This window comes from Actinia tenebrosa, unplaced genomic scaffold (assembly GCF_029948245.1).
Source record: "Actinia tenebrosa isolate PJP-AT-01 unplaced genomic scaffold, QUT_ActTen_1.0 PGA_scaffold17__23_contigs__length_9995812, whole genome shotgun sequence".
NCBI lineage: Eukaryota > Metazoa > Cnidaria > Anthozoa > Actiniaria > Actiniidae > Actinia > Actinia tenebrosa.
The window spans coordinates 6,581,955-6,607,839 of NW_028292577.1; the positions used below are offsets into that span (position 1 = coordinate 6,581,955).

The following is a 25,885-nucleotide window of genomic DNA, read 5'->3' on the forward strand; positions in this document are numbered from 1 at the left end:
CAAAGGCTTATTTGATTTGCAGCTCCAAGTAGTTATTCCTTTGGGGTCTTCAAAGATTTTGTGAAAAGTTTCCGAAATTTTCTTATTATCGTGTTCTAGATTATTCGATAGACCATGTTTATGACCATTTTCGAAATGAAATATGAATTAGGAAAACGAATAAATCAAGTTTAATTTAATTGTCCTTTGGGTTTATCACGTAGTGTTTGATGATCTTATACACGCGTGATAGAACATATTTCGTATAAGCGTGAAAATATCACCATTCCATCCATCCATCCCTCCATGCATCCATTCTTCCATCCATCCATCCCTACAACTATCCATGCATCCATCCATCCATCCCTTCCATCCATCCATCCATCCATCCATTCTTCCATCCATCCATCTATCCATCCACCCACCCACCCACCCATCCATCCATCCATCCATCCATCAAAGTTCTAATGATCTTTAACAAAACATACCTGACTTTAAAATATCCTCAGGCAAATAACACAGCTAGACGGGGCAACCCTTATTTTAATTGCATTCAAAAAGCCTTATTTCATATTAAATCTCTCTTCTCAGCATCTTTCAGCAACTCCAACGGCTACCAACGCGGCGGCGATCATTATTAACATAGTTTATTAACAACAGCGTAGTGCCACCTTACAAGACGAGCAAAAACAAATCATTCACGCACATTCAATAGAAGTCTGTGATATTCTAATATATCTTTTAATGTATCTAATCGTTGTCTTGTATATCCAGGGGTGAATTTTGCAAAAGCAAAGAAGGAAACATTTCTAAAAGGAAGTTATTTTGTGTGTGCTTTATGACACATTGTCTGGCGTCGTCGATTCCTGGGTGAATAATTTTTTGGCAGCTAGCACTTTTTTTCGCTTCGCGTGTTGAGTTTATCTCCTCAGGCGAAACATCCATTTTAAATTACTGAAGACAGGATCGCTCACAAGAGGGCCAGAAAAAGCCGAGTAAAAAGTTATTATCAGGAGAAAAACATCAGGATGGATGGAAGGGATGGAAGGAAAGGGTGGAAGGGGTGGATGGAATTGATGGATGGAAGGGATGGATGGAAGGGATGGATGGAAGGGATGGATGGAAGGATGGAAGGAAAGAGTGGAAGGGATGGATGGTAGGGATGGATGGATGGAAGGGATGGATGAAAGGGATGGATAGAAGCAATGGATGGGTGGAAGGGATGGATGGGTGGGTGGAAGGGATGGATGGATGGAAGGGATGGATGAAAGGGATGGATTGAGGGGATGTATGGAAGGAAAGAGTGGATGGATGGATGGATGGAAGGGGTGGATGAAAGGGGTGGATGGATGGGATGGATGGAAGGGATGGATGGAAGGGGTGGATGGAAGGGATGGATGGAAGGAATGGATTGAAGGGATGGATGGAAGAGATGGATTGAGGGAATGGATGGAAGGGATGGGTGGATGCAAGGGTGGAAGGATGGTTGGATGCACACATGGACGAACGAGGTTATCTCATAGCCCTTGGTACTTCCTTCAAAACGATAAAATAAATACTATACTTAACGAACGATCTGTTTTCTGTTTCAAGACAGCTTTATAGATTAACCAGCTTTCGCCTTCCTTTCAAGAGGAAGTTGTTTCATTTTAAACAGACAATTTAAGGACGAAATTTATTTCCATGCCAGCACATTAATAAAGATAGTCATTAGAATCTTGAAAAGAATGACCACTTAGAATAAGTATTGACATAGCTGTAAAATTAAAGACCATCTTCCCTTATATAATGATCAAGCTTCAAGATGAGATAAGTGTATATATTCTATTTTCATTTCCCGTCTTAAGATAGTTTACTGGACGAAACGTGCGTACGGATGTACAGCAGATGTGCTGATAGTTATCTTACTAGCTAGCTATCTTGCTCGAGGTCATTGATTCGACGATAGTTGATCCGCATTTAAAATTCTACTCTTTCAAAATGGAGTTACTGTAAAACAAATGTTTTTCAGGATGGAAAAAAAAGTATTATAATTAGGGAATCATTGCTTCGGGTTCGATCCTTGACTTGGTATAGTTGGTCACGTCTCGTTTTTCATTCAAGGGTGTTTTCCAGGTTCCTCCGGTTTCCTTTCTCCCGTAAAACCCAACAAGTTAAATGCGAATGCCATCTGCGAGTAAGCCGTGCTATGACTTCGATAAGTCTAGAAGTTGTTTCATGCATCGATAGAATATGAAGGATTTGCGTGGATGAAGCCATAAGTACATAAATACCGCCAAGAGCTAAATGAATTCATTCAATAATGTACTGATTAAATGATTTAAGGTTTTTTATTTCTTGAGCTTTTTTTTTTATCATCAAATTTCAATTAGTTTATTTTTTGTCATTCAATTAATCAACCCTTCGCAAATCAATTCGTCATTCTTCATTTATTTACTAGTTCATCAATTTATTACTCCACGAAATAGGTCGTGCCCACACAGGGTCAGCATCTAGCTTTTGTCCTTGTTTTACGAGGGTAGCTAATAGCAAGTTGCTAACGAACCTGTGGCCCTCATTCCATGGTCGAATTAGAATTTAGGAGATGATTTTTAGGGAGGGAGAAAAACCGGAGAACCCGGAGAAAAACCCTTGACGCATAGGAGAGAACCAACTGGAAACTCTATTCATATACCACTTGTCTGTCACATAATTATTTCTCTATCAGTGTGCATGTGTGTTGCCAGCACATATTATAAACCAGTGCGCATACGTGCGTAACATGACGCGGTTAGAGGTTAACCATCCGAGCACAAAAAAGATCCAACTAGAAACCCTACTCATATATTATTTATCTGTCACATAGTTATTTCTCTATCAGTGTGCATGTGTGTTGCCAGCACATACCATAAAGCAGTGCGCATACGTGCGTAACATGACGCGGTTAGAGGTTAACCCTCCAAGCACAAAAAAGATCCAACTAGAAACTCTACTCATATATTATTTATCTGTCACATAGTTATTTCTCTATCAGCGTGCATGTGTGTTGCCAGCACATATTATAAACCAGTGCGCATATGTGCGTAACATGACGTTAACGTTCGTTTTTTAACGCGAATCGCGCAAACCTTCAAGGTTGAACGTTGATGAAAAGTTGCGCGCAATCGTCGCAACGTGCGTTGAGTTTTAAGAACTAAAAAATTGACTTCATATGAAGCCCGAGGTTATACTTCACAGGACACCCGATTCTTGTCTTTGGGGTTTTGCAGTAATCGCATTATTTCATTGGGAATAATTTGTGATGACATAGGGCAAATACTTCCTATCTATGTGTACTCGCCCCATGCAAGACTCAGTATTTATACCACAGGTAGTGAATTGATTTGTATCCTTTCCTCTGCTCGCTCAGTGCCATCTCAGTATGAATACCACCAAAAAGCACAAATAAGAGAGGGAAACTATTTAATATCGCGCGACCCATGAAAATTCCCGGTTAGGCTATTTTTAGAAACCGGATAATAATAATAATAATAATAAACTCTTTATTTACTGAGGGTACACTAAATAGCAATATGCTAACAAACCTGTGGCCCTCTAATATATGAACTACGAATATGTGTGTATAAAAAACTATAAAATTATAATTACAAGACAAAAACCCCTACACTAAAATATCAATTATAACTAATAGTTAATAAATCATAATTAAAAAATAAATAAAATAAAATAAAAATAGAATGCACTAGATTATACTATAAAACGATTTAAAGTTTTTTGATTATCTAAGAAATAATTTCTTAAAGAGCTTTTAAATGCAGTCAAGGAATCGTTTTGACGTAAGGCTAGAGGCAAGCTGTTCCATAGCTGACAAGTAGTTACACTAAAAGATCTCCCTCCCTCCGTCTTACGCTTAAAAGAAGGACATACTAAATTATATTGGGAATATCTTGTTGTGCGAGAATGCAAATCACAATTGCGCTTTAAAAGACCGGATGCAGTTTAAATTTCGCCTTACCCTACTCCCGTGCGCGAAACAGAAAAAGAACGCGCGCTAGTTGATGACAAACAAACGTTGGCTCTGGGTACGAAATTGCACAAGCCTTCTTTAAACTGCCGTTTTACCTTGGGCATAATATTTTTCCCATTTCAGACCACGTGTCATTCCCTAGAATATCATTTCTTTGTTTAACGGTTGTGCACGAGAAGACACATGAATATGGATACAACTCGAACGAAGAATCTTATTCTCAAAAGAATAACAGGTGTTCTGAAATGAAAAATAAACCATATCCAAGCTAAAAAGGTCTTTTCATTGCTTTTGTATATGACTGTTTTAAAATTTATGGCGACAAGTTTAGACCGCAAAAAGGCGCCTGAGGTTATTCTTCGATCCGTCGGTGCAATATTACTTAATTTCATCTAAATACCCTTTGAGTAAGTCATAGTGTCTTTTCTATCTTATTGATTAGCTTGAAACACACGAGTTAGACAATATTACGAATTTAACTTAATCGAAAGAAACGCCGTAATCAATCCTAAGACAAGTTTATCCTGACTAAAATATTTCTTACTTATTAAATATCATTGTGCTATCATCGTAATATAGTCAAGGACAGGTGCGAATAATACTAAACGATTCTACTTTATTTTTCATGTTTCAATTGATAATTGCGCATTCTAAGATGTCAAATTACGGGCTTTTTTTATTATTATTATTGGATGAATATTGTGAAGTTGCGCTTCGATGCCCACATCAGCTGATGAGGGGAGTTTTATTTTTGAATCATTGTTCGCTGTTGCTTTAATTAATATGTGGAGGAAGAACGACAGACTGAAAGGAAAGCGGACTACAGGTTCCATTTCATTCGTTCGTTCATTCGTTTATTCATCAATTCATTCATTCATTTACTCATTCACTCACACAATCATTCATTCATCCATCCATCCATCCATCCATCCATCCATCCATCCATCCATCCATCCATCCATTCATTCATTCTCTCACTCACTTTTTCTTTATTTGTTTTTTGTTTGTTTCTTCCTTCCTTTTTTTCCTTTTTTCTTCCTTCCTTGCTTCTTTCTTTCCATCTATCTATCTTTCTTCCTTCCTTCCTTTCTTTCTTTCTTTCTTTCTTTCTTTCTTCCTTTCTTTCTTTTATTTATTTCTTTCTCCCCCCCCCTTTCTTTCTTTTCCCCCTTTCTTTCTTTTTCTATTCCTTCCTTCCTTTTTTTTTCATTTGTCCTTTCACTTCGTTTCCTTTCCCTTCCCAGTTTCACTTTCTTCTTTCACAATTTTTTAAAATTAATTTCCTCCTCTATACATTTCCTTTCACCTGAGAGTCAAATGACATGCATTCGTAATTTGGGGGACAAGAACCGTCTGTCAAAAACATTTCAGTATGCTTCATCATTTTCATTTTGTTTTTCTTTTCGTTTCTTTTTTCTAATCAAACTTCATCCTATCAAGTGACCTGGAAGACCGATCGATTTTATGAGCAACTCTTTTCTAATTTCCTGTATGTCCTCTCAGGGGGCGAGGATGTTTTCATCCTTTTCTAATGAGGGGAAGTTTATTATAAATTGAAAATATTTTCTATTGATAAGAAAATTGTTTGAGTTTCTCCACTTTCGATCGCAAGACTTTACACACAGAGAGATAACAGACAGACAGATGATGATGAGGATGAAAGAAACAGAGAGATGTCTTTTATTTTTCTCGGGAAATTTCATCAATGTACAAATTGGTTTTCATGAAAACCAAGTTGATAGGTAATATATATCTAAAACTGATAATAACGTTAAGAATATATAGACAGATTATGAAAAAATTATCATTTACCCCCCAAAAATATTATAGTAATTAAAGTGTTAAGGATCCAACAGACGAAATATTCCTCAAAAGATTTTAAACTATTGGACAGTCTGACACTGATGATGATGAGGATGAGAGAGAGAGAAAACAGACAGAGACAGAGAGCGGCAGAGAGAGAGAGAGAATCATGGATGGATAAAAGGATGAATTGATAAATGGATGTATGAATGAAATAATCGATTCTTTTTCTCTCTTTTAACTACTTGCACACAGACTAGGAGTTGGTTCCAGAGACTCCAGACTTTTGCACCTCTAGTGAGAAATACCCTTTAAAACATTCTGTTTTTGACATGTAGTTAATACCTAAGTCGTTTGCTCTTCCTCTAATACGATAGCTGCATGGGTTATGGACGTCTATACGTCAAACGGGATGGGGGGGGGGGGGGTGGGTGGGAATTTCTGATATTTTAATAAGCTGTCACGCGCAAACGACGTGTGATTGGCCCAAAAATGTAAACATGTCAACCGTGTATTGTCCTTAAAGAGTATAGAATTACTCGTGTCACAAATTTGCTTAGTTTGTTACTAATTACAATTGCGATCTATGGGGTTAATGGTTGATTCGAATTAACGTTTGAAAAGGAGTTGACTAAAACGCCGTGGCACGTAAGACGTGATGCAGCATTAAACGATAGATGATTAGCTTTTCGATGCACCCCGGTGAACCATGCAGTTAAGTTGGTGCTGCAAGTCGTTCAAAGAGAGGGATCGAAAGAGGCAATCGAGACACAAGAGCATAATGAGCAATAGATTAATTTCGCATATTACAGTTGACTTTTGCAAATGATTTACTCTTAAACGAGGCTAAACCTGTGCAAATGAGCCTAGTCGTAAAACACAGCGGTAAATTACAGAATGAGAAAATATAAAAAGGGACTTTTATGTCAGCTCACTCTTAGTTACAAGTATACCATGAACGGCATATTTGAACCCTTCTGCGGTTGATTCCCCGTTGAATTTTTCACCATCTTCTCCCTATTGCTTTCTAAAGTAAAAGAGAGAGAGAGAGAGAAGAGGAGAGGAGAGGAGAGGAGAGGAGAGAAGCAAAGAAAAGAAAGAGCCACGCTAGATATAGCAGGTGAAAGTACGAGGTAATTTATTCTACAAATTAAGATAATTGTATAATTAAAGGATGAAGGTGAGGTGAGGCTGTGTAGACTGCGTAGACAAATTCTTCGCGGTGATTGGCGTTTCTGAAGTCACGTGGGCAATGGCATTTTTTATCAGCAATTACTGACGCACCTTTATCCTTCAGTAAGACTACGAAAAAAACATCTATTTGTTTCAGTCAAAGAACTGGGATCTCTCAGAGATATAACTGGAGTTGAACCCAAAGTGGTTTCACCGTGGTTGTTGTGAAAAAATTGACTGCGAATTGTCTGAAGAAGGAGAGAAATATTAATGAGTACTCTTCACACCATGGTTTAAAAGTTGCTTAATGAAACAGGTACGTTAAAAACGTTTCCTTTTTTTTTTTTTTTTTTTTTTTTCTTTTTTTCATTTAAATACAAGGTAGTCTGTCCGAAGTATTTTCAATATGATCAGAATAAAACTTGGGAATAACGAAATGTTTCTACAATACAAAAATAACTGATTACAATGCAATAATTATTATAGCAGCTGAATTTGCATTTGTATAATATAACAAATAACTTCTTACAACAAATCGATAACTAATATTAACTAAAAACTTCATGGTATACTTGTAAAATTGATGGAGGGAAAAACATCGGATGACCAGCCGAGAGCAGCCAGTAAAACGCCATTAAATTTCTCCGTTTGTTTGGAAGTTTTTTCTAGGCATTTGCTTTTCATCTTTCTTCGCAGAACTGGTTCAACTGAAACTCATTCTCTTTCGCTATATAAAATATCCATGATCACATTTTGTATTGAAATTTTATTTCTACAATACTTCGCAGTTATTAAGAAGTCTTTCGCTTCCCCTTTATTCGGAACCAACGCAAAATGCGTATTTAGTTGTCGAATCCGTCATTCAATACTTCCTTTCTGGGTTTGTCCAGTTTCCTTCCACTGTAAATCTCAAACTAAGTTTCATTTCGACATATGACCCAGAGTCCTGGGATTACAAGATTCGATAACTGTTTGTTTTTTCTCCATTTCTTTTTGAACGGCAACAAACATAGCATGCCCTTAAAAACATTCAGGAAATTTTTTTCCCCAATTAATGATGCTTCTCAGTTTTTTTTATTTTTAAATTTTTTTTTTTTTACTTTTTTTATTTTTCAGATCTCAGAATAAAGACTTCTGTTATCGGGTTTAGAGGAAGTGTAGCATTCGGAAGATGAATGATACCACACTTTCCATTAGGAAGTCTGCAAAAGTATGTTATCTCATCACCATTTTTAATCAGATTGTTGTAAGCCGATCCTCGAGAAACCGCTTTTGAACACTTAGTCAGGCAGCGAAATAGTACGACACTTCACCTTAAATGGAACTTGCGTAGTAAACCAATCCAGAAAAGGAGCATGGTTTCTCGACTGGCCGGGTAATAACGACTAAAGAGCTCTTTATACTTCAAACTAGTGCGGATTAGCGGCTGCCGCCAAACAGCTTTATTCATCTACGAACAGAATCCAGCAATTTCAAGTAAACCAAAAATTAATTAAATAAGGTCACTCCAAAAAAATCGTTTATTAAAAAAAAACGAAAAACAAATAAGGGAACTGACAAAGATAACTCCCTTCAATGGTGGTTGAACCAAAATGGCGCTATCAGATACAGATATCATTTTCACATGCATCTATGGTCTTTTAATAGCCGCGGATCTAGTCGGAAACACCATAGTATGTTGGATTGTCAAGCGCTTCAATTCCATGAAGACGCCGATGAACTATCTCTTAGTAAACCTTGCTATCAGTGACATTGTGCTAGGAATCTTCCAAATCCCTCGTCATCTTATGTACGCATTTTATGATCATCCAGATGGAATTGCAGGAGATTTGCTGTGCAAGTTCTTTAGTTATGGCAATCTCTCCTGGGTGGGGTCGGGGGCTGGTATATTCACCCTATTAACGATAGCCTGGGAGAGGTATAACGCTATTATGAAGCCTCTTTCGCGATTCTCTCTAAAACATGTCAAAATTGCTATTGTGTTGAGTTGGGTTTTTGGCGTCCTGATAACTTTTTACGAGACTTTAGTATTAGTCTATAGCACAAAGATCAAATCTTGTGAATATAAATGGAACATCGAATCAGGTGGAAAAATTGATTCTGTGGTATGGTTAACAGCCGGGTCCCTTCTTCCTTCGACTTTTATGATAGTACTATACGGTGTGGTGATCAAAACTCTTTGGTGCTCAAAGAACAAAGCAAATGATGTGGCCCAGCGCTCGCTTCTGAAGTCACGCAAGAGAGTCACGAAATCTGTCATAACTGTCACAGCCATTCTGTTCGTTTGTTGGACGCCGAATTTATCTTACTATGTTGCAAACGCGTACAAGCCAATCAACTCTTCAACAGCTGCCTCACTAGTTAACAACGTGCCCATTCTGTATAACACCAGTAGGGCCTTGATTTTACTTAATTCTACGGTTAATCCATTTGTTTATGCGATTCAGGATGTAAGGTTCCGACGATGTATGAAGCGTATTGTATCTTGTTCGACTAGAGTAGAAATTACTCCAGCTTCTCAGAGCATGGCCACTCCGCACAAAAGGGACAATAGATGAACTGGCAATCTATGTAAAGAAGATAAGAATAAGTAGCCGAGAGAGAAAAAAGAATACCGACGTAATATAGATGAAAGCCGAAAAGTGTTAGTCAGCATCAGAGAAGTTATATAACTCATCTGATAAAAAATCTGATTAGAATATTGACTTATATGAGTAATGAACATTTGTTTCAAAATATGGCGTATTTATTAATATATAGATAAAAGTGTTTGACTTCCAATGATATTCGTTTAACTATATGTGAAAACACTCTCTAAGGTACTAAAATATTTGACTGTTGGTGGATTATACAGTTTAATTGTGAAAAAAAAATGTAAATATTTGACTTTTGCAAACTTTTAACATAAAAATATGTTATTGAAATAAAATTTTCAAATTAAGCGCAAAATGTTTCTTTTTTTTTTTTTTTTTTTTGCGATCCAAAATCCAAGATTCCGGATTTTCCAACATTAAATCTCTCGGGATTCAGAATTTAGAAGTATAAATCAAATATTAGAGGTGCGCATGTTTTTCCTATGTGTTATTACTATCCATGCTCTTTTAAAAGCTGAAAATTCGACGAGAATTGTTTATTTTTTCGATCCGAGGTCCGACGTCCAGTCCAGTCTAGTTTACACGATTCTTTATTTTCCAATTAAAAAAACTCTTAAAATGCAGGATTTAGAATCCTGTTATACAGAAAGAATCAGGTTATACAGTTTTGGCATCTTTTAGCAATATGTTAAGACTGATTGTACCTCCTTCAAACGAAATATGCATCGACCTCATAGAAGAAGTGCCACGAAAAGAATCATTCGTATATGCTATGCCGAGAAATGAGACAAACGTGTCAAATTGAAATGTATAAGCTAAAAAGATTTGCTTAAAGTTTCTATACAAAGATATAATACTTAAAATCGATTAGATTCGTTTTAGTTGAGAAATCGTAGAAAATTAAAAACTGCGTACCCCGAGCCTGCGTTTCTTCTGGCCTGCGGTGAAGAACAAGGGCTCTGGCATGATCCATTTTTTGAGACCAGGATTTCTTGGACTTCCGGTATAAGAGCGCATGCGTTCAACTAAGCACGTTCAACTAAGCACGTCTAGAACACAGTCTCAACCGATAGCGTGACGGCAAAGGTGAAAAACCTCAATACGATACACGTGGTCTGGATACACAGCCACGTGATCTGGAAATGCATATTATTTGATCGTTTCTTTCCATTTGCAGCGTAAAATAGTTCAACGAAAGCTGCATGACAGAAATTCTTTGGAAATAGATTTCGGCCGTTAGTTAAGTTTCATGACTCAACTAGTCTGTCAAGTGGCCAAGAGTGAAAGAGTCACTTCGTGACCAATTGATATTTTATCATGCACTATCATCAGTATCACGAAATCTTAACTGCGGGTAAATTAAAGACGAACAGCTGCATGCGTGACATGTTGAATTACTTAAACACAATTCATGTATTTGGTCACCAGCACCTTGACACTGAAACAAATTCAGTCTGTAAAATCCTTCTGTATTCAAAGTTTACAGTGGCAAGAAAGAAAGGCGAAGAACTGAGATCTTGCAGAAACCAGTCATGCTGACAGAGATACTTGAATTTTGTCTATGTGTTTTTCTTCTTCTTTTTATTTATGCTGAGCTGAAGCAGGGTAAAGATTCCTTGGATATTCCAGGGCCTACAGCGTTGCCTTTCATTGGCAATCTTCTTCAAATTCACGGAAAACCTTTGCACAGCTGTTTTCATAATCTTGCTCGTACATATGGCAATATTTTCAGGATTTTCATAGGAAGACAGCGAGTTGTCGTCCTAAGTGGTCGAGCCATAAAAGTTGCTTTAGTGAGACAGCCGACGGCTTTTGCCGGAAGGCCTTCGTTTTCTGAAATGGGAGTCAAATTTTCGCATCCACCATCACTCGTAATGGCAGACTATGGAAGAAAATGGCGTCTTTTCCGAAGAATGGGCCACTCGGCTCTCAAAGTATACGGAGAAAATACCCTTCAGTATATTATTTGCACAGAGATTAAAGACCTTTGCAGAAGACTAGAAAACTTTAATGGGAAGGCTGTGCACATAAATAAAGAAATTGGGATGTCGCTTACTAATGTTATTTGTACACAGATTCTTGGTTCTAGATATGAAGTGGATGATCCAGAATTTTTGAGAGTTTATAGCCTAAATGAAACGATAACGAATACTAATGTAGTTCGTTCTGTCACGGATGTCTTTCCTTTACTTTGTCACTTCATGAAAGTCAAGGTCAATAATTTGGACGATGAAATAAGGTCTTCAGAATGTGAAAGATTTGAGCTGTTAAAACTAAAATACCAACAACATCAAGAAACCTTTGATGAAAATGTCACCAGAGACTACACAGATGCGTTGATTCGAGCCAAAATCGCCGCAGAAAAAGAAGACAATTTGAATAAAAAATTCCTGACAGATGACAATATTATCAGCAGTTTGACGTCGATATTCACCGCGGGTTCTGAGACCACAGCCACTACTTTATGCTGGGCGATAATCTTTCTTCTCCATTTCCCAGAAATCCAAAATCTTCTCCAGGAAGAGATCGATGATATCATTGGAGGAGATGATACGCCAAAGCTGTCCAATAAAAAAGAGTTGCCATTGTTGGAAGCCTTTACGTCCGAGGTCCTCAGAATGACTTACGTAACACCCCTGGCTATACCACATAAGACAACCCAAGGGACGTTATTTGAAGGGTACCATATTTCTAAGGATACCATGGTCATAGTCAATTTATGGTCCTTGCACCACGATGCATCAATCTGGAAGGACCCTTTCAAGTTTGATCCAAAGAGGTTCCTCGATGAAGAAGGAAAGTACGCTCCCCCACCAGGTGGGGATTTGCTTCCGTTCAGCGCAGGTCCCCGTGGGTGCATGGGTGAAGTGCTGGCTCGAACAGAACTCTTTCTATTTCTGTCGCATCTTTTGCAGCGGTTCAAGTTTGAGACAATCTCGGGCTGTGAGCCTCCGTCTCTTGATGGCCTGGGTAGTGGGACAATTATCCACTCTCCTGATTGTAGAATTATTGTTAAATTACGATAATCCTTCGAGACCGATTGAGAAGTGACCGCCAAATCAGGTGGTAGGCTGCTTAATAGAAATATGTTAGTGCAAAAACCCTCTTTAGGACATTAAAAACTGGTCGCTAAATAGAGGTTGGTCGCTTAATAGAGGTATAAATTAGTGTGAAAAACCCCTATTAGCTATATGGGAGATTGACAACTGGTCGCTAAATAGAGGTTGGTCGCTTAATAGAGGCATAAATTAGTGTGAAAACCCCCTATGGGAGATTGACAACTGGTCGCTAAAAAGAGGCTGGACGCTTGATAGAGGTTCTACTGTATCTATCTGTTTCTTAGACTATGGACTCCAAAAATTCAAAAACAAGAACAACGTTCCTATCCTTCTGTTAGTGTCTGACTGAAGGCAGGCTAACACAAAGACTTGAGACAATCCACTCTCTCCTCTCACAGGGTGGGAAAGACTGATATACAGTTACTAGTCGGAGAGGGAGGGCGCGAAAGGGTAGGCGGACTTAGAAATAGAAAGCCGTCAATACCGCAATTTCCAGAACAAGTTTCTTACGAAACTGCGCGTGGTGGATCTAGGAGCTCCTATGCTCTGTAAGGGAGTGGTACGAAGAATCCCCTTCCCCCTCCCCTCCCCCCTCCCCTCCCCCCCTCCCCCTCCCCCTCCATAATTAGCGCGAGAGGTCAGTTGCTCCAATAACTGTGTTAAGTTACGATTAAACTTAACTAAGCAGTGAAAATAATAAAATAACGAGAAAACACAAAATAAAAATCATAGAAGATATGTATTGCCTTTCTTTGCTGTTGGGCTCCCTGTGTGAGCCCGCGATTCTCTTTGTGATCAGTCTGGTTCAGACGGTTCAGTCTTTTATCGTCGTGTTCATCCGGTTTCAGCTGTCCGGTCTAGAACCTTTGCCTAGGAAGGATTTATTCACGGTATCATACGAGTAAGTATACTGATTTGATCGCTGGTAAACGAGCATTCCCAGAACCAAGATACCTAAATCCAGTGTGTGTTAGTCTGTTGGGGAATGGTGGATTGTCAGCTTAGACGTTCATACCTCTGCCTGCCATCCGGGCTGTTCGCCATTAAACCCGTTGAAGCATTTCATTTAATATCAGTTTCTTGTTTAAAAGATGGCTTTAAAGTTCTGTGCTTTAAAAACCTTCCTTTTTTTAACTCGTTCTTCCACCCAACTCACTATGATTCTGACTACACACAACCCCCACAATTTCTTTCCATCCCCCCATTGGTTGGGTCCATGCCCCCCCCCCCCCCCGTGATTTTATACATTCCATGCATCTATCACTTTAGCCAACACCAGAATGAGAGTATATAAACTCTGTCCACTATGTCCTTAGAGTAAAATATAAAATATTAGTGGTTGAACTTTATTTTTAACAACCTTTACAGCAATATACCTTGCTTGTCGTGGTACTTCGATTGTTTGAACTATGGCAGATTCAAAGCCAAAGTTGTATGCATCACAGTTTTGCCCATTTGCTCATCGTGCCTGGATAGCATTGTTGGCCAAGAAGGTAGATTTTGAGTACATTGAACATGATCCATACGACAAGACACCAGAGTGGATGGCCATCAGTCCCACTGGAAAAGTACCTGTGATTGTCCATAATGGGAAACAAATCTATGAAAGTGCTGTTTGTATTGAATACATCGATGAGGCATTCTCTACTGAAGTCCTGCTGCTCCCAAAAGATCCTTATGAAAGAGCAGTGGCACGTATCTGGGGAGATTTTCTTGGGAAAAATATAACTCCCCATTTCTTTAGTGCTCTTAGGAAGAAGACAAAGGAAGAGCAAGTGGAACAGCTAGAGAACTTTCAGAATGGACTGAAAAAATTTCTTGCCGCCATGGATCCCAATGCTACATTTCTTCAGGGTGAAACCATAGGATACCTTGACATAATGCTGGTACCTTTTGCAAATCTGCTCAAAGTCTTAAAGCATTATAGGGATTTTGAGGTGCCACAGTCAACAGAGTTCAGCAGGTTCCACAAATGGTGGGATGCAGTCAAGAGTCACCCAGCATTGACACCAGTTATGCAGATCCCAATTGAAAAATTCATTGCAACATATAAGACAGTTTTTAACCCCTAAATTATGAACTGTGAAAGTAAGGCATATCCTGAAGAAGAGGAGTCTCTCCCACTATAACCTTAACCAATTATCCCTTCATCGCATCTGCCTCCCTCAAATCAAAGGACTTCCTGGATATGATATAAGAATATAATAACAATGATAATAATAATAATAATAATAATAATAATAATAATAATAATGTACTCAGAATTTAGGATAATAGTTTTTAAGCTTCATACGTTTTCTTTATTTTTTTTGGAATATTAGTAACTATAAATTTAGACAGAACATATTATATTGTCATTCATTAACAATTAGAATTAGAATTTAATTAGGGTTAATTTGGCCTTTAGGTTACGCTTAGCGCCCTATTGTGTCACTTGTATGGAGCATACAAAAGTTTTACACTGCTGTCATAATAATAATAATGATAATAATAATAATGATAATAATAATGATAATAATAATAATAGTTCCAATAGTCATTGGATCGCTCGGAACAATATCAAAACAATTTAAGGGTCATGTTCAGAGACTACAGTGTAGATAGTATGAGCTTGTTAGACCTAGAGAAATCTGTAATTTTAAGCACGGCACACATTTTAAGAAGAGTACTTTAGCTCTCAGGAGCTGGGTAGACTCTCTCGAGCTGAAGGTTAATGTATACACCAGCAAAAGACTTGCAATATACTTATTTTACTGTGCAATAAAGAAATAATAATAGGTATGTAGGTAGGTACATGTAGGTATAGATGATGAACAAAACTTGATAAGACAATGCCAAAAATGGGTGATATCGCAAAACTGCAAAATAGTAAAGACATTCTACACCTTTGAATAGACATTTGTTAGCGACACACTAAGGATATAGCCTAGAACTATAAAAGTTCCACTTTATTCTTGTAAAGTATTATGCATACTGAAAGTTTAAATAAACAAAGACAATAATAATATTATAATAATAATGTCTTTATTGTATATTATCTAGTAATATTATCTAGCAAAATTTTAAATCTTATATATATATGTACTTTAGATTTTATTGTAAATATGATATTATTGATTTTAAGTGTAAATATGTATTTTATTTATCTATGCCAAAAATATTGCCATCGTGATGCCTTACGGGTGATAAATGATAAAGAATATGATATATTTGAAACACATTTCTTGATTTGTATACTATATATATGTATAAACACACCAGGAATATCACACTTTATTCAAAGGAAGTACATTTTTCATGCTTTTTAGTATTTTTTTATCATTTTTTATTTGTCATTTATCTATTTCATTATTCCAAGGGACAGAATTCCGGGTTTGATAGCAAAATGATAGGGTAGGTGATAGTTTTAAGTAAAGCGGAAAAAAAAGCCCTTAAAATTCCTAATTCAGGAGTATGTGTATATAAGAAATAGCTACTTATGGGCACCCTGTGGTTCGAAGACTTGCCGAGGTTCATCGATCAAATTTTGTTGATCTGTATCTGGTAAGTGATAAGCGATTTTGTTTCCAAAGTATGATAAGTTTGATGTAATTGGATCATTGTTTCATTTTAATTCGTACAATCAATATTCAAACTGCTTAGTTTTAGCACATCTTTAAATATGTGATGCGTAAAATTCAAGTCTTAATTTGAGCTCAAACGTTTGTAAACAGACAAAATAATTCAGCCGCCTATATATTGAAATCCGTTATAGAAAGTGTCGAAAAAATGCAGTTAGCTATTTATTGATTATATTAGTTCGTATTGGATTAAGATTACTAGATCAGTCCAAATATCTCTGGTACAAGAGCATATCAAGGCTTTGCACCATCACATGATGGCAGCCATGATAGGAGGCGTAACAATAGAGTCCTTTTCCCCTGGGAAACTGAATTCTTTCTAATGTATATCAGATTAGACCACATTCAATGGTTCCAGCCTATATTATTTATAATATTTTTTGAAGAAAACTCTTAGTCTTAGCACAAAAACAAAAATGTAGTTAATATTGATTGAAATCTATTGAATAACCGTCTTTTCCGTCTTTTAGTCTGGGATAGGGTGTACAATTCTTAGTTTTAGTCTGGGGTAGGGTATGTAAAATCAAAATTTTAGGTCTGGGATAGGGTCAGGGTTTTGAGGTCCTTGTGGTAGTACCCCCCCCCCCCCCCTGGGGTAGAGATTTAGGATTTTTTTGGGGAGGCTAGAAAGTTCCAATGCTGGCTGAGTCAAAAATGACAATGTAAAAAGAGGTTATAAAGGGGAAGGGGGGGGGGGGGGAGTGTGGGGTGCACCTATTGATTACTTAGCCAACACCTGGAATAAGAACAAATGAACTCTGGACTCTACACTACGTACTGAGAGTAAAATCTCAAACATCAGTGGTGAAACTCTATTCTTAACAAACTTTTCAGCAATACCTTGTGTGCTGTGGTACTCTGATTGTTTCAAATATGGCAGATTCCAAGCCAAAGTTATATGCAGCATGGTTTTGCCCATTTGCTCATCGTGCCTGGATAGCAATGTTGGCCAAGAAAGTAGATTTTGAGTACATTGAACATGACCCATATGACAAGACGCCAGAGTGGATGGCCATCAGTCCCACTGGAAAAGTACCTGTGATTGTCCATAATGGGAACAAAATCTATGAAAGTGCTGTTTGTATTGAATACATCGATGAGGCATTCTCTACTGAAGTCCTGCTGCTCCCAAAAGATCCTTATGAAAGAGCAGTGGCACGTATCTGGGGAGATTTTCTTGGGAATAATGTAATATCTCATTTCGTTAGTGCTCTTAAGAAGAAGACGAAGGAAGAGCAAGTGGAACAGCTAGAGAACTTTCAGAACGGACTGAAAAAGTTTCTTGCCGCCATGGATCCCAATGCTACATTTCTTCAGGGTGAAACCATAGGATACCTTGACATAATGCTGGCACCTTTTGCAAATCTGCTCAAAGTCTTGAAGCATTACATAAGTTTTGAGGTGCCACAAGTGCCAGAGTTCAGCAGGTTCCACAAATGGTGGGATGCAGTCAAGAGTCACCCAGCAATAATACCAGTTACACAGATCCCAATTGAAAAATTCATTGCAAGATACGAAAAGTATTTTTCAACTTCAAGTTAAAAACTTGTGGAGATTGTGATTGTGATTGTAATAAAAATCAAAATGGCAAATGTCTGTGATTCATGATTTCTCTTTTATTATATACTAATAATATTTTTTTCAATTCTTTCTTTCATTATCTCAAATGACAAAATTCAGGGCCAGCTAATAAAAAATACCTAATTAATATTTATGAGTAGATAGTAAATATGATTCTTATGGGCTACCTGTGGTTGGAAGACTTGTTTTTCGTCGGCCATTTTATTTGTTGATCCATCTGCTGAGTAAAGGTAAGTGATGATTAGTAAGCGTTAATAAATAATTTAGTCTCAAAAAAATAAACTTTTCATCCTAAAGCTTTAAAGTATGATAACTTTAATAGAATTAGGTCATTATTACATTTGCATTTGGACGATCAAGTCTCAAACTGGTTCGTTTAAGTTTTGTAGAAGATTGAAATATTTATTAAATCGCTTTAGAAATGAAACAGCTTTCTTACTATTGAAATCCGTGCTAGAAAACGTCGATTAAATGCAGCTAACCATTTATTCATTGCATTAGCTCGTATTTGTCTTAAATGAGATGATATTTTCTAAAAGATGATATAGCAGATCATAAGTATTCTTGGTTTGCAATCAATCCCAAGAGAGCACAATAACAAAAGGGATGTCCGCCATGTTGGAAGATATAACAAAAGAATTCATTGAAAAATCTTTTGTCAAATTCTTCCAACATGGCGGCTATGACATCTATTGCAAACGAAGAATATCCAAAGATTTCAGTCTGCCCAATCTTTCATTGTTCAGGGTTTTCTTTTAATAGTCTGATACCAAATAATACTTACTTATCGATTTTTCTTTTTTTCCATCTTCCTCATGTTCGTAGTGATTTTAGTGATGATAAAAAGGTTAATGTATGTGTGTGTTTGCATGTTTGGGGAGGCTGGAGGAAGTTTTAATGGGGTGGTTTTGTCACCAACGGATGTAACAAGAGTTTAAATCATTTAATTCGATTCAAAAAAGTTGCACCTATAAAATAAAGAAACATCAAAACTATAATAGGGTAAAATATAGAATACCAGTGATTGAAGTTTGTTATTAACAACATTTACAGCAATACCTTGTACTGTGCTGTGGAACTCTCAATAGTTTCAATTATGGCAGATTCCAAGCCAAAGTTATACACTGCATGGTTTTGCCCATTTGCTCAGCGTGCCTGGATAGCAATGTTGGCCAAGAAGGTAGATTTTGAATATATTGAACAAAACCCATACAACAAGACACCAGAATGGATGGCAATAAGTCCGACTGGGCTCGTACCAGTCATAGTGCATGATGGCAATACTGTTTATGAAAGTTCGGTATGCATCGAGTATATTGATGAAGCTTTCTCAAGTGATGTCTCACTGCTTCCGAAAGATCCATATCAACGTGCTTATGCTCGTATCTGGGGTGACTTCTTGTCCAAGAATGTAATTCCTCATTTTTATGCCATTCTTTTGAAACAAACCGAAGAAGAACAGAACAGAGCGAAGGAACAATACCTAGATGGGATCAGGAAAATAACTGCAGCCATGAAGCCTGAAGGATCTTACTTTCAGCAAAAATCCCTGGGATATTTCGACATCATGTTAGCACCGTTTGCTCAGCGCATGCCAGTCTTAAAGCACTTTAAAGGTTTCGAAATCCCAGATACACCAGAGTTTGCAAGGTACCATAAGTGGTGGGAGTCAGTCAAGAGGCACTCGGCTGTTGTGCCGACACTCAGAGATACAGAAGACTTAATACAAATGTATGAACGGTATGCTCACAATACAACAAAGTCACTTGTAAGTCAGGCAGTTCGTAAGGGGCAGCCTCTTCCATGAAATCAATTCACTAGCACTTCTAATTCTTTGCAAAGCAAAGAGATTTTTATTTTTATCCATGTTTTTTTTTAGAAATAAATTGATATCATTCACATTATTTACCACCAAAGACCTGCACATGGCACATGCAAGCACACAATATTTAACAAATTGTTTATACTATACTGAAATAATACTCAATTGAAGGTTAATTGCCCGGTTCAAAAATATAGAAGATAAGCTGGGACTGAAATGGTACATGGGAAGTACATTAATATATAATGGCAGGGATGCTTGTCGGAAATTTCGAAAGTGACCCTTAAATGGTACCCAAGTCTTGTCCAGGGCAACTGATGATATTTACCCCTCAAGTGACCAAAGTCAGATGATGAACCAAAACTAAATTATCCTGAATTACGAATACCATTCTAGCTGTCATTAACATAATCTCAGGTATCTTATTACTCAACAAACACCCAAAGAGGTACTACTGCTTACTGTCTTATGGTCCATTTAATTGTGTGACACCCTAAGAGGTACCAATTCACAGTTTTGGAACCCTAAAAGGTACAACCAACATCCCCACCTTTTTTTATTGGATACAATATGGAATGTTGCTTTATAAGTTGCACTTACAGAAAGCATGGAGGCTTCCAACACATTTCCTCTTGACTGTGTATCTCTAATAAGTACATCTGAGGATAATTATGTCATATTTTCCCAAAATACATTTTGGTCTCAGCTTGTATGTTCTAGGTTTTGAGGCAATACAGTAATGATTTTTTTAAAGAACTGTTGATGTGAAAATAATGAGCCACCAACTTTAGTCACCATGTATCCATCCACCTCGCAATGTTGTAAATAAACAGAATATTAACAAGTGATTTTTATAGTATGTACATGTATGCAGACACTGACAATTCATCATTTTTGTTTTGTTAATTGACATGAGTGAGTTTAAACACCCAAGCCCAAAGTGACGGTAACTCGGAAATTGCAATAGGAGGGACAGAAATGGAGAAGAATGGCTTTGCAAATTCTATATCTTCCTCAGTTTCATCCAATGGCTCATCATCTGAGTCTGCTTGTCCAGATTCTTCTGTTTTTTCTGGTTCAAATCTCCAGTTAAACACCCTGTTTTCCAAACCCAGCATTGATACCCTTGTGATCTTGGTAGGAGTGGGTGCATCCAGGAGGAGAGTACCAGAGGTTGGCCATGATAATGTGATTGCATATACATTACCACTTTTAGTTGTATACCTGAGAATTTGAACAAGAAGAACATTTCTCAATTCGAAATCAAATTTTCTGCTTCCCTCTCATTTTTTCCGTCATTGCTTTGAACTTGGTAACCATAGTAAATAATGAATTAAAGTGTTTTAAAGTCAAATCATACATTTAAAAAAATATTTTTAAATTTTGACCATTAGTCAGCTTTAATTCCCTCTAATTTGTCCAGACTGTACAATTCTGCTCATTGTTTACCAAAATGTCATCTCAATGGTTCTTACCAAACATTGGGGTCCCTCGTATCATTTTGGGCCTTCCAGGGCTTGCTGCCATATATGGCTTCACCATTAACTGCCAACCAGTCACCCATCTGATAAAGCCTTTCCTGGAATATCACGGGGATGGTACCATCCGATGCTGGGCTGATATTTATTAAAATATTGCCACCACAACTAAAAAATAATTTTGATCGTAACATTTTAAAAACAATCACTAAAAATATGTTAATATGAGACTATGGAGTACTTCACTGATTCATTTTGGGTCCACTCTGCATTTCAGTTTTATAGAGCGTTGGCCACAGACTTTTAGCAACATCATAAATGACGTATCCATAGGGTTCTACAGAGATCTATCTTGGTTCCACTAGGTTTTAGAGACTTGAATACACTGCAGTTTTAGTATTAGATTTCGATAAATTTGGTGCATTTATGGAGTCCTGCAGAGATTCAGGTTGGGTCCCCTCGAAAGAAATTAGTAATATACAAATAAACACTAATAATGGAAAGAAATGAACTTTTAGACAGTTGTACGCACCTGACGGTAGAGACAATTTCTCTTAGCATCTCGTTAACCGTCATATACTCTTCTATCTTGCTGTCTCTTCTTATATCCCAGGAATTGTTCAAAAGCGTCATAGCATTCTCCCATTTATGCTGGTCCAGCGTTCCTGTTAAACAAAGTTAGAATTTTGATTGGATATATAACAGAATATGCATCGTGCTCAGTGATTGGATAACTAAGTTCTCTCCGCGCATGCGGAGACTCTTAAAATCGTTGTATTGTATCGACATAACATCTTTTTGGAAGTGAAGAAAATCTACTTTCTTCTTGGAAATACTTTTGAATGAAAGATATTCACTCTAGGATTTTTGCCACTCATTAATTCTACTAAGCATACTTAGTCTCCCTCGCTTTCAGTCACGTTGTCCTGATTTCCGCGATTTCGAGGATCTTATCATACTACCGCTGACCGCAAGGCGTAATATGTTCTTGGCACCACAAGTAACCCCTTATGCTACTCTTCTTGAAAGCCATGCGCGTTTTTCTTCATTAGACATACCTGGATTGTATCTGTCCATACATACATGTACATCTCCATGGTTACATGAACAGTTTATACCCCAGCGATCATTGACTACGACGGATGATGCCACTGGGCTGTAGTCCAATAATAACGAGCATTACGCATGAGTAGGGAACGTTTAAGGGCGAGAGATAGAGGACAATCTGCGATGGAGTAGCGCTGTGTAATTACAGTCGTTTAGTGGTTCTCTACTGTGCTTTGAGGGGTTTTCAACGGGTTCTCTGGTTTTCCTCCCTCCGCAAAATTCAACTCCTATAAATTCCAATTCAATCATGAACGAGGACTACAGGCTGTCTTAGCCACTGGCTATTAAGTGCTTTCCGCGTAGCAAAGACAAAGGAGACCTTAAATGCAATTCCTTCAGGTAAAGAAAGAGCCTGGAAACGAGTTTGATTCAAAGTTCCTTTCATACACTTACATTTTGTTGTGACCACATTTTCATCCCTTCCATCTCTTTCTTCCCTTACCTTTCATTATAAAGCCACGCCAAAAATTTTTTGCTGTCCCAATATTCGTCTGGTGCTTCCCAGTCCCCGTCGGACCACAGGTATTCCGGTTTATACCTTTCAATTAGCTCCTTTAGTTGTGGCATAACTGTTGTCTGAGACAATTGAAAACACGTTATTAGTACCAAATGATACTCTCTTAGCCAGGAAAAGGAAGATTAAAAATTTCCCCATTTATTTTCTTATTAGTGGTTAATTCAGGAAGATCAAAGACGTACGATTCCGAAGATGGAGCAACACGCGCGCGTTTAGACTCTTCCACAGTCTCTCGCTCGTCCGTTCCGTCTCCACGCTTAGAGACTGTAACGGTACAATGACCGAAAGGCGAAAGGACTTATGGGTCCCGAAAACCTGAACCCAGCGTGCTTTGGGAACCAAAATACTCGTCCACAGTCTCTCTCGTTTCAATATTTTCAAGATGGCGGCGAAAACGAGAGAGACTGTGGACGAGTATTTTGGTTCCCAAAGCACGCTGGGTCCAAGTTTTCGGGACCCATAAGTCCTTTCGGTCATTGTACCGTTACAGTCTCTAAGCGTGGAGACGAAACGGACGAGCGAGAGACTGTGGAAGAGTCTAGCGCGCGTTTTGGCGCCCACATTTCCCGCCAAATCAATTGCAACATAAACTGATTTAACCACAGATAATCAGAGATACGTTCAATTAATTTCACTGGGGTTTTCATAGGTATCATGATATGGATCGAGAAAATATAAATATATACGTGTATGTATATATCATTTCCCACAAATATTTTCGTGTAAAAATCAATAAATGAATTTTTTTTGAAATTAATACGCGCCTCCTTACTTTAACGAACTCTTGAGTCGTAAAATTATTTGCCTTGTCCTTTAAGTAAAGAGGATTGAACCATTCATAGAGAGAAAAGTACAAGCCAAAAGTAATGTCGCTGTGGTTTTTACGGAACGTCTCAGCGAGCTCCCCTGAAATAAAACTTGTGTTAACATTTCTCCACTCAAAAAACCAGGTCCACTCTTACATATTATTCTTTAAATTGTTGCCGGTTGTTCTCTGGTCGGAGTCCCTGGCATTTTATCTTATATTGAGCATGCGCATTAAGAATGATAGGGAGAGCTCATGTTTCGGGAGTGCAGTTCAAGGCTGAACGAACATACGGGGACGAGACTGGGATCAAGATACGGAGATGAACTGAACTAATTACTGAAGTCAGCCTCTGCTGACCAGGAGAAGGTAGATATTTATGTCAGCATGCGCATCATAAACATCATCAGCATCATCATCATCATCAGCATCATTGTCAACGACAACATAATCATCATCATCATCATCATCATCATTACCCTCATCGTCATCATCATCATCATCATCATCATTACCATCATCATCATCACCATCATCATCATCACCATCATCATCGTCGCCATCATCATCATCACCATCATCATCATCATTACCATCATCATCATCATCATAATTTATCATTATCATCATATCAACATCATCATCATCAACATCATCATCATCATCATCAACATCATCATCATCATCATCAACATCATCATCATCAACATCATCAACATCATCATCATCATCATCATCAACATCATCATCATCAACATCATCATCATCAACATCATCATCATCATCATCATCCAGTCTTACCCACTATATCTCTATGTGGACCAATGGATACTGAATTCCAATTCCAAGAATAGCTTGTATTCCAGTTAGCAAACCCTTCGTGATGTTTACTCGTGAAGACAAAATACCTGAAAAGACGACAAGAAAACAAACACGAGCTTAAGAACCAGAACGTCAGGCAACATGTTCCTTGAACATTATAATAACGATTAACAAGTCTTTAGCAAGAACAAACCATGGCAATGGCACGAGTGTACTGTGATGTCGGTAAGGATAGAGTTCTTATTACCATCCATTATATTGTTAATGGAACCACAATGGCCTCCATGCTGTCTTTTAACTCTCTTGGGGATTGCGATCAACCAATATCCAAAATCGGCCGAAGAGCTGAAACACCGTCTTGGAATCAGTCTAAATCCACATGTCTCATAGGAAAATCAACAGCCGAACCCTTTCTTCAAAGGAATAAAAAATGTGACCCTATACTACCCATTGTTTGCCAGTCTTCTTAGGTGTCAGAAGTTTGGATTTAATGAAAATACTGATGATCCTTGCCTACACTATTGGGATATGTAAATACATTTTAACCATCCTCTAGAGGGTCCTCAAGGGGGAAAATGCATGGGAGCCTTTTTGGGCTGGGAAAATGGAATTTTATGCATTGGGGATGGGATTAACAAACAAAAGAGAATCAAAAAATGGGAATGGGATTGAGATTAAGATTTGAGCAAAACATAGGCTGGAACTATGGAATATGGTCAAAATGGGGGCTGGGAAATGGGAGTAGGACCCTTCCCTTCAGGACCCTGTTGATACTAAAAACAATGCTTCTTTTGTTTACTAACTTTGCTCCTGAGCGAGCCACAAGATTCGCCCACTGATTAGCGTCAAACAACTGTGCTTTAAACTGTGTGCCAAAGTCCGCGTACTGAAACCCTGGTGGATAGTTTCTGGCCATGAATGTCGTCAGCTCAGGAAGGTTTTCATGCCAATGATACCAGAACCACTCTGAATAGAACGCTGGTACAGAGAAAACTCCCCAGTGGACGAATATACCAATCTTGGCTTCATCATACCAACTCGGTAGCACCCGAGAGTCCAGAGACTCCCAAGAGGGTAGAAATTTATTCTTGTAAGTATTTGATTCTTGTACTTGAAATTTCTTGTCCAGCTTTGTTTTTTCGGATTGAATTTGAAAGCTATTAGCCATAAAAATACACACTAGAAAAAGCAAATTAAAAAGTATAGCTTTCATTGTCTTGGTACTAAGAAATGTCACGCTTGGTGAGCCGCGTGACAGGTCACACTTCGTAACGCTTCATTGGACCATAATTGAGAAAAAATTATTTTCCCTGTATCTACCTAAAAATATTTGCAATCAATTCTAGATCCATAACATTCTTTTATTCCATTCTGTTCATTTGATATTCTTTTGCTTATTTTTCTTTCAATAATACTCTCAGTTAGTATATTTCTTTTTTCTTAGCTTCCCTTTTATTCTCAGTCGCAATATTTTATAATTCAATACATATTATATTATTAATTTATTTATTTTATGTAG

The 25,885-nt window shown here is 37.7% G+C and overlaps 6 protein-coding genes across 7 annotated transcripts in view; 5 read left to right on the forward strand and 1 right to left on the reverse strand.

Moving 5' to 3' along the window:
• LOC116286214 (tachykinin-like peptides receptor 86C) overlaps positions 1 to 9,799 on the forward strand; it is a 67,863-nt gene extending 58,064 nt beyond the window's left edge. For both annotated transcript variants that reach the window (XM_089031858.1, XM_089031859.1), the window contains exons 3-4: positions 7,119 to 7,277; positions 8,078 to 9,799. In XM_089031858.1, coding sequence (XP_088887984.1) covers positions 8,554 to 9,519 — 966 coding nt within the window. In that variant the 5' untranslated portion in view covers positions 7,119 to 7,277; positions 8,078 to 8,553 and the 3' untranslated portion in view covers positions 9,520 to 9,799. The remainder of the gene's footprint in view (positions 1 to 7,118; positions 7,278 to 8,077) is intronic.
• A 937-nt stretch (positions 9,800 to 10,736) lies between these two features.
• Positions 10,737 to 12,946, forward strand: LOC116286226 (steroid 17-alpha-hydroxylase/17,20 lyase). The gene has a single exon (XM_031692685.2). The coding sequence runs from the start codon at positions 11,088 to 11,090 to the stop codon at positions 12,579 to 12,581; it is 1,494 nt and encodes a 497-aa protein (XP_031548545.1). The 5' UTR covers positions 10,737 to 11,087; the 3' UTR covers positions 12,582 to 12,946.
• Positions 12,947 to 13,414: 468 nt separating this feature from the next.
• On the forward strand, positions 13,415 to 15,621 carry LOC116286228 (uncharacterized). The gene is made up of 2 exons (XM_031692687.2): positions 13,415 to 13,515; positions 13,983 to 15,621. The coding sequence occupies exon 2, from the start codon at positions 14,024 to 14,026 to the stop codon at positions 14,684 to 14,686; it is 663 nt and encodes a 220-aa protein (XP_031548547.2). The 5' UTR covers positions 13,415 to 13,515; positions 13,983 to 14,023; the 3' UTR covers positions 14,687 to 15,621.
• A 480-nt stretch (positions 15,622 to 16,101) lies between these two features.
• Positions 16,102 to 17,826, forward strand: LOC116286234 (uncharacterized). Its single transcript, XM_031692699.2, has 2 exons — positions 16,102 to 16,157; positions 17,069 to 17,826. Exon 2 carries the CDS (start codon positions 17,108 to 17,110, stop codon positions 17,774 to 17,776), a length of 669 nt encoding a protein of 222 aa, XP_031548559.2. The 5' UTR covers positions 16,102 to 16,157; positions 17,069 to 17,107; the 3' UTR covers positions 17,777 to 17,826.
• Positions 17,827 to 17,990: 164 nt separating this feature from the next.
• LOC116286219 (uncharacterized) lies at positions 17,991 to 20,485 on the forward strand. The gene is made up of 2 exons (XM_031692676.2): positions 17,991 to 18,045; positions 18,869 to 20,485. Exon 2 carries the CDS (start codon positions 18,912 to 18,914, stop codon positions 19,620 to 19,622), a length of 711 nt encoding a protein of 236 aa, XP_031548536.1. The 5' UTR covers positions 17,991 to 18,045; positions 18,869 to 18,911; the 3' UTR covers positions 19,623 to 20,485.
• A 29-nt stretch (positions 20,486 to 20,514) lies between these two features.
• LOC116286220 (alpha-L-fucosidase) lies at positions 20,515 to 25,534 on the reverse strand. The gene is made up of 8 exons (XM_031692677.2): positions 25,170 to 25,534; positions 24,346 to 24,452; positions 23,512 to 23,645; positions 22,665 to 22,798; positions 22,174 to 22,271; positions 21,648 to 21,780; positions 21,113 to 21,283; positions 20,515 to 20,861 (listed from the first exon to the last, which is right to left on the reverse strand). Exons 1-8 carry the CDS (start codon positions 25,532 to 25,534, stop codon positions 20,540 to 20,542), a joined length of 1,464 nt encoding a protein of 487 aa, XP_031548537.2. The 3' UTR covers positions 20,515 to 20,539.
• Positions 25,535 to 25,885: the final 351 nt, after the last annotated feature.

Coding starts and splice junctions, on each gene's coding strand:
- LOC116286226 (XM_031692685.2), top strand. CDS start 11,088: ATGCTGACAGAGATACTTGAATTTTGTCTATGTGTTTTTCTTCTTCTT.
- LOC116286228 (XM_031692687.2), top strand. CDS start 14,024: ATGGCAGATTCAAAGCCAAAGTTGTATGCATCACAGTTTTGCCCATTT.
- LOC116286234 (XM_031692699.2), top strand. CDS start 17,108: ATGGCAGATTCCAAGCCAAAGTTATATGCAGCATGGTTTTGCCCATTT.
- LOC116286219 (XM_031692676.2), top strand. CDS start 18,912: ATGGCAGATTCCAAGCCAAAGTTATACACTGCATGGTTTTGCCCATTT.
- LOC116286220 (XM_031692677.2), bottom strand. CDS start 25,534: ATGGCTAATAGCTTTCAAATTCAATCCGAAAAAACAAAGCTGGACAAG. Junction 24,453..25,169: donor GTGGCTCGCTCAGGAGCAAA/GTTAGTAAACAA, acceptor TCGTCTTTTCAG/GTATTTTGTCTTCACGAGTA. Junction 21,781..22,173: donor TATGGACAGATACAATCCAG/GTATGTCTAATG, acceptor TTTGTTTAACAG/GAACGCTGGACCAGCATAAA.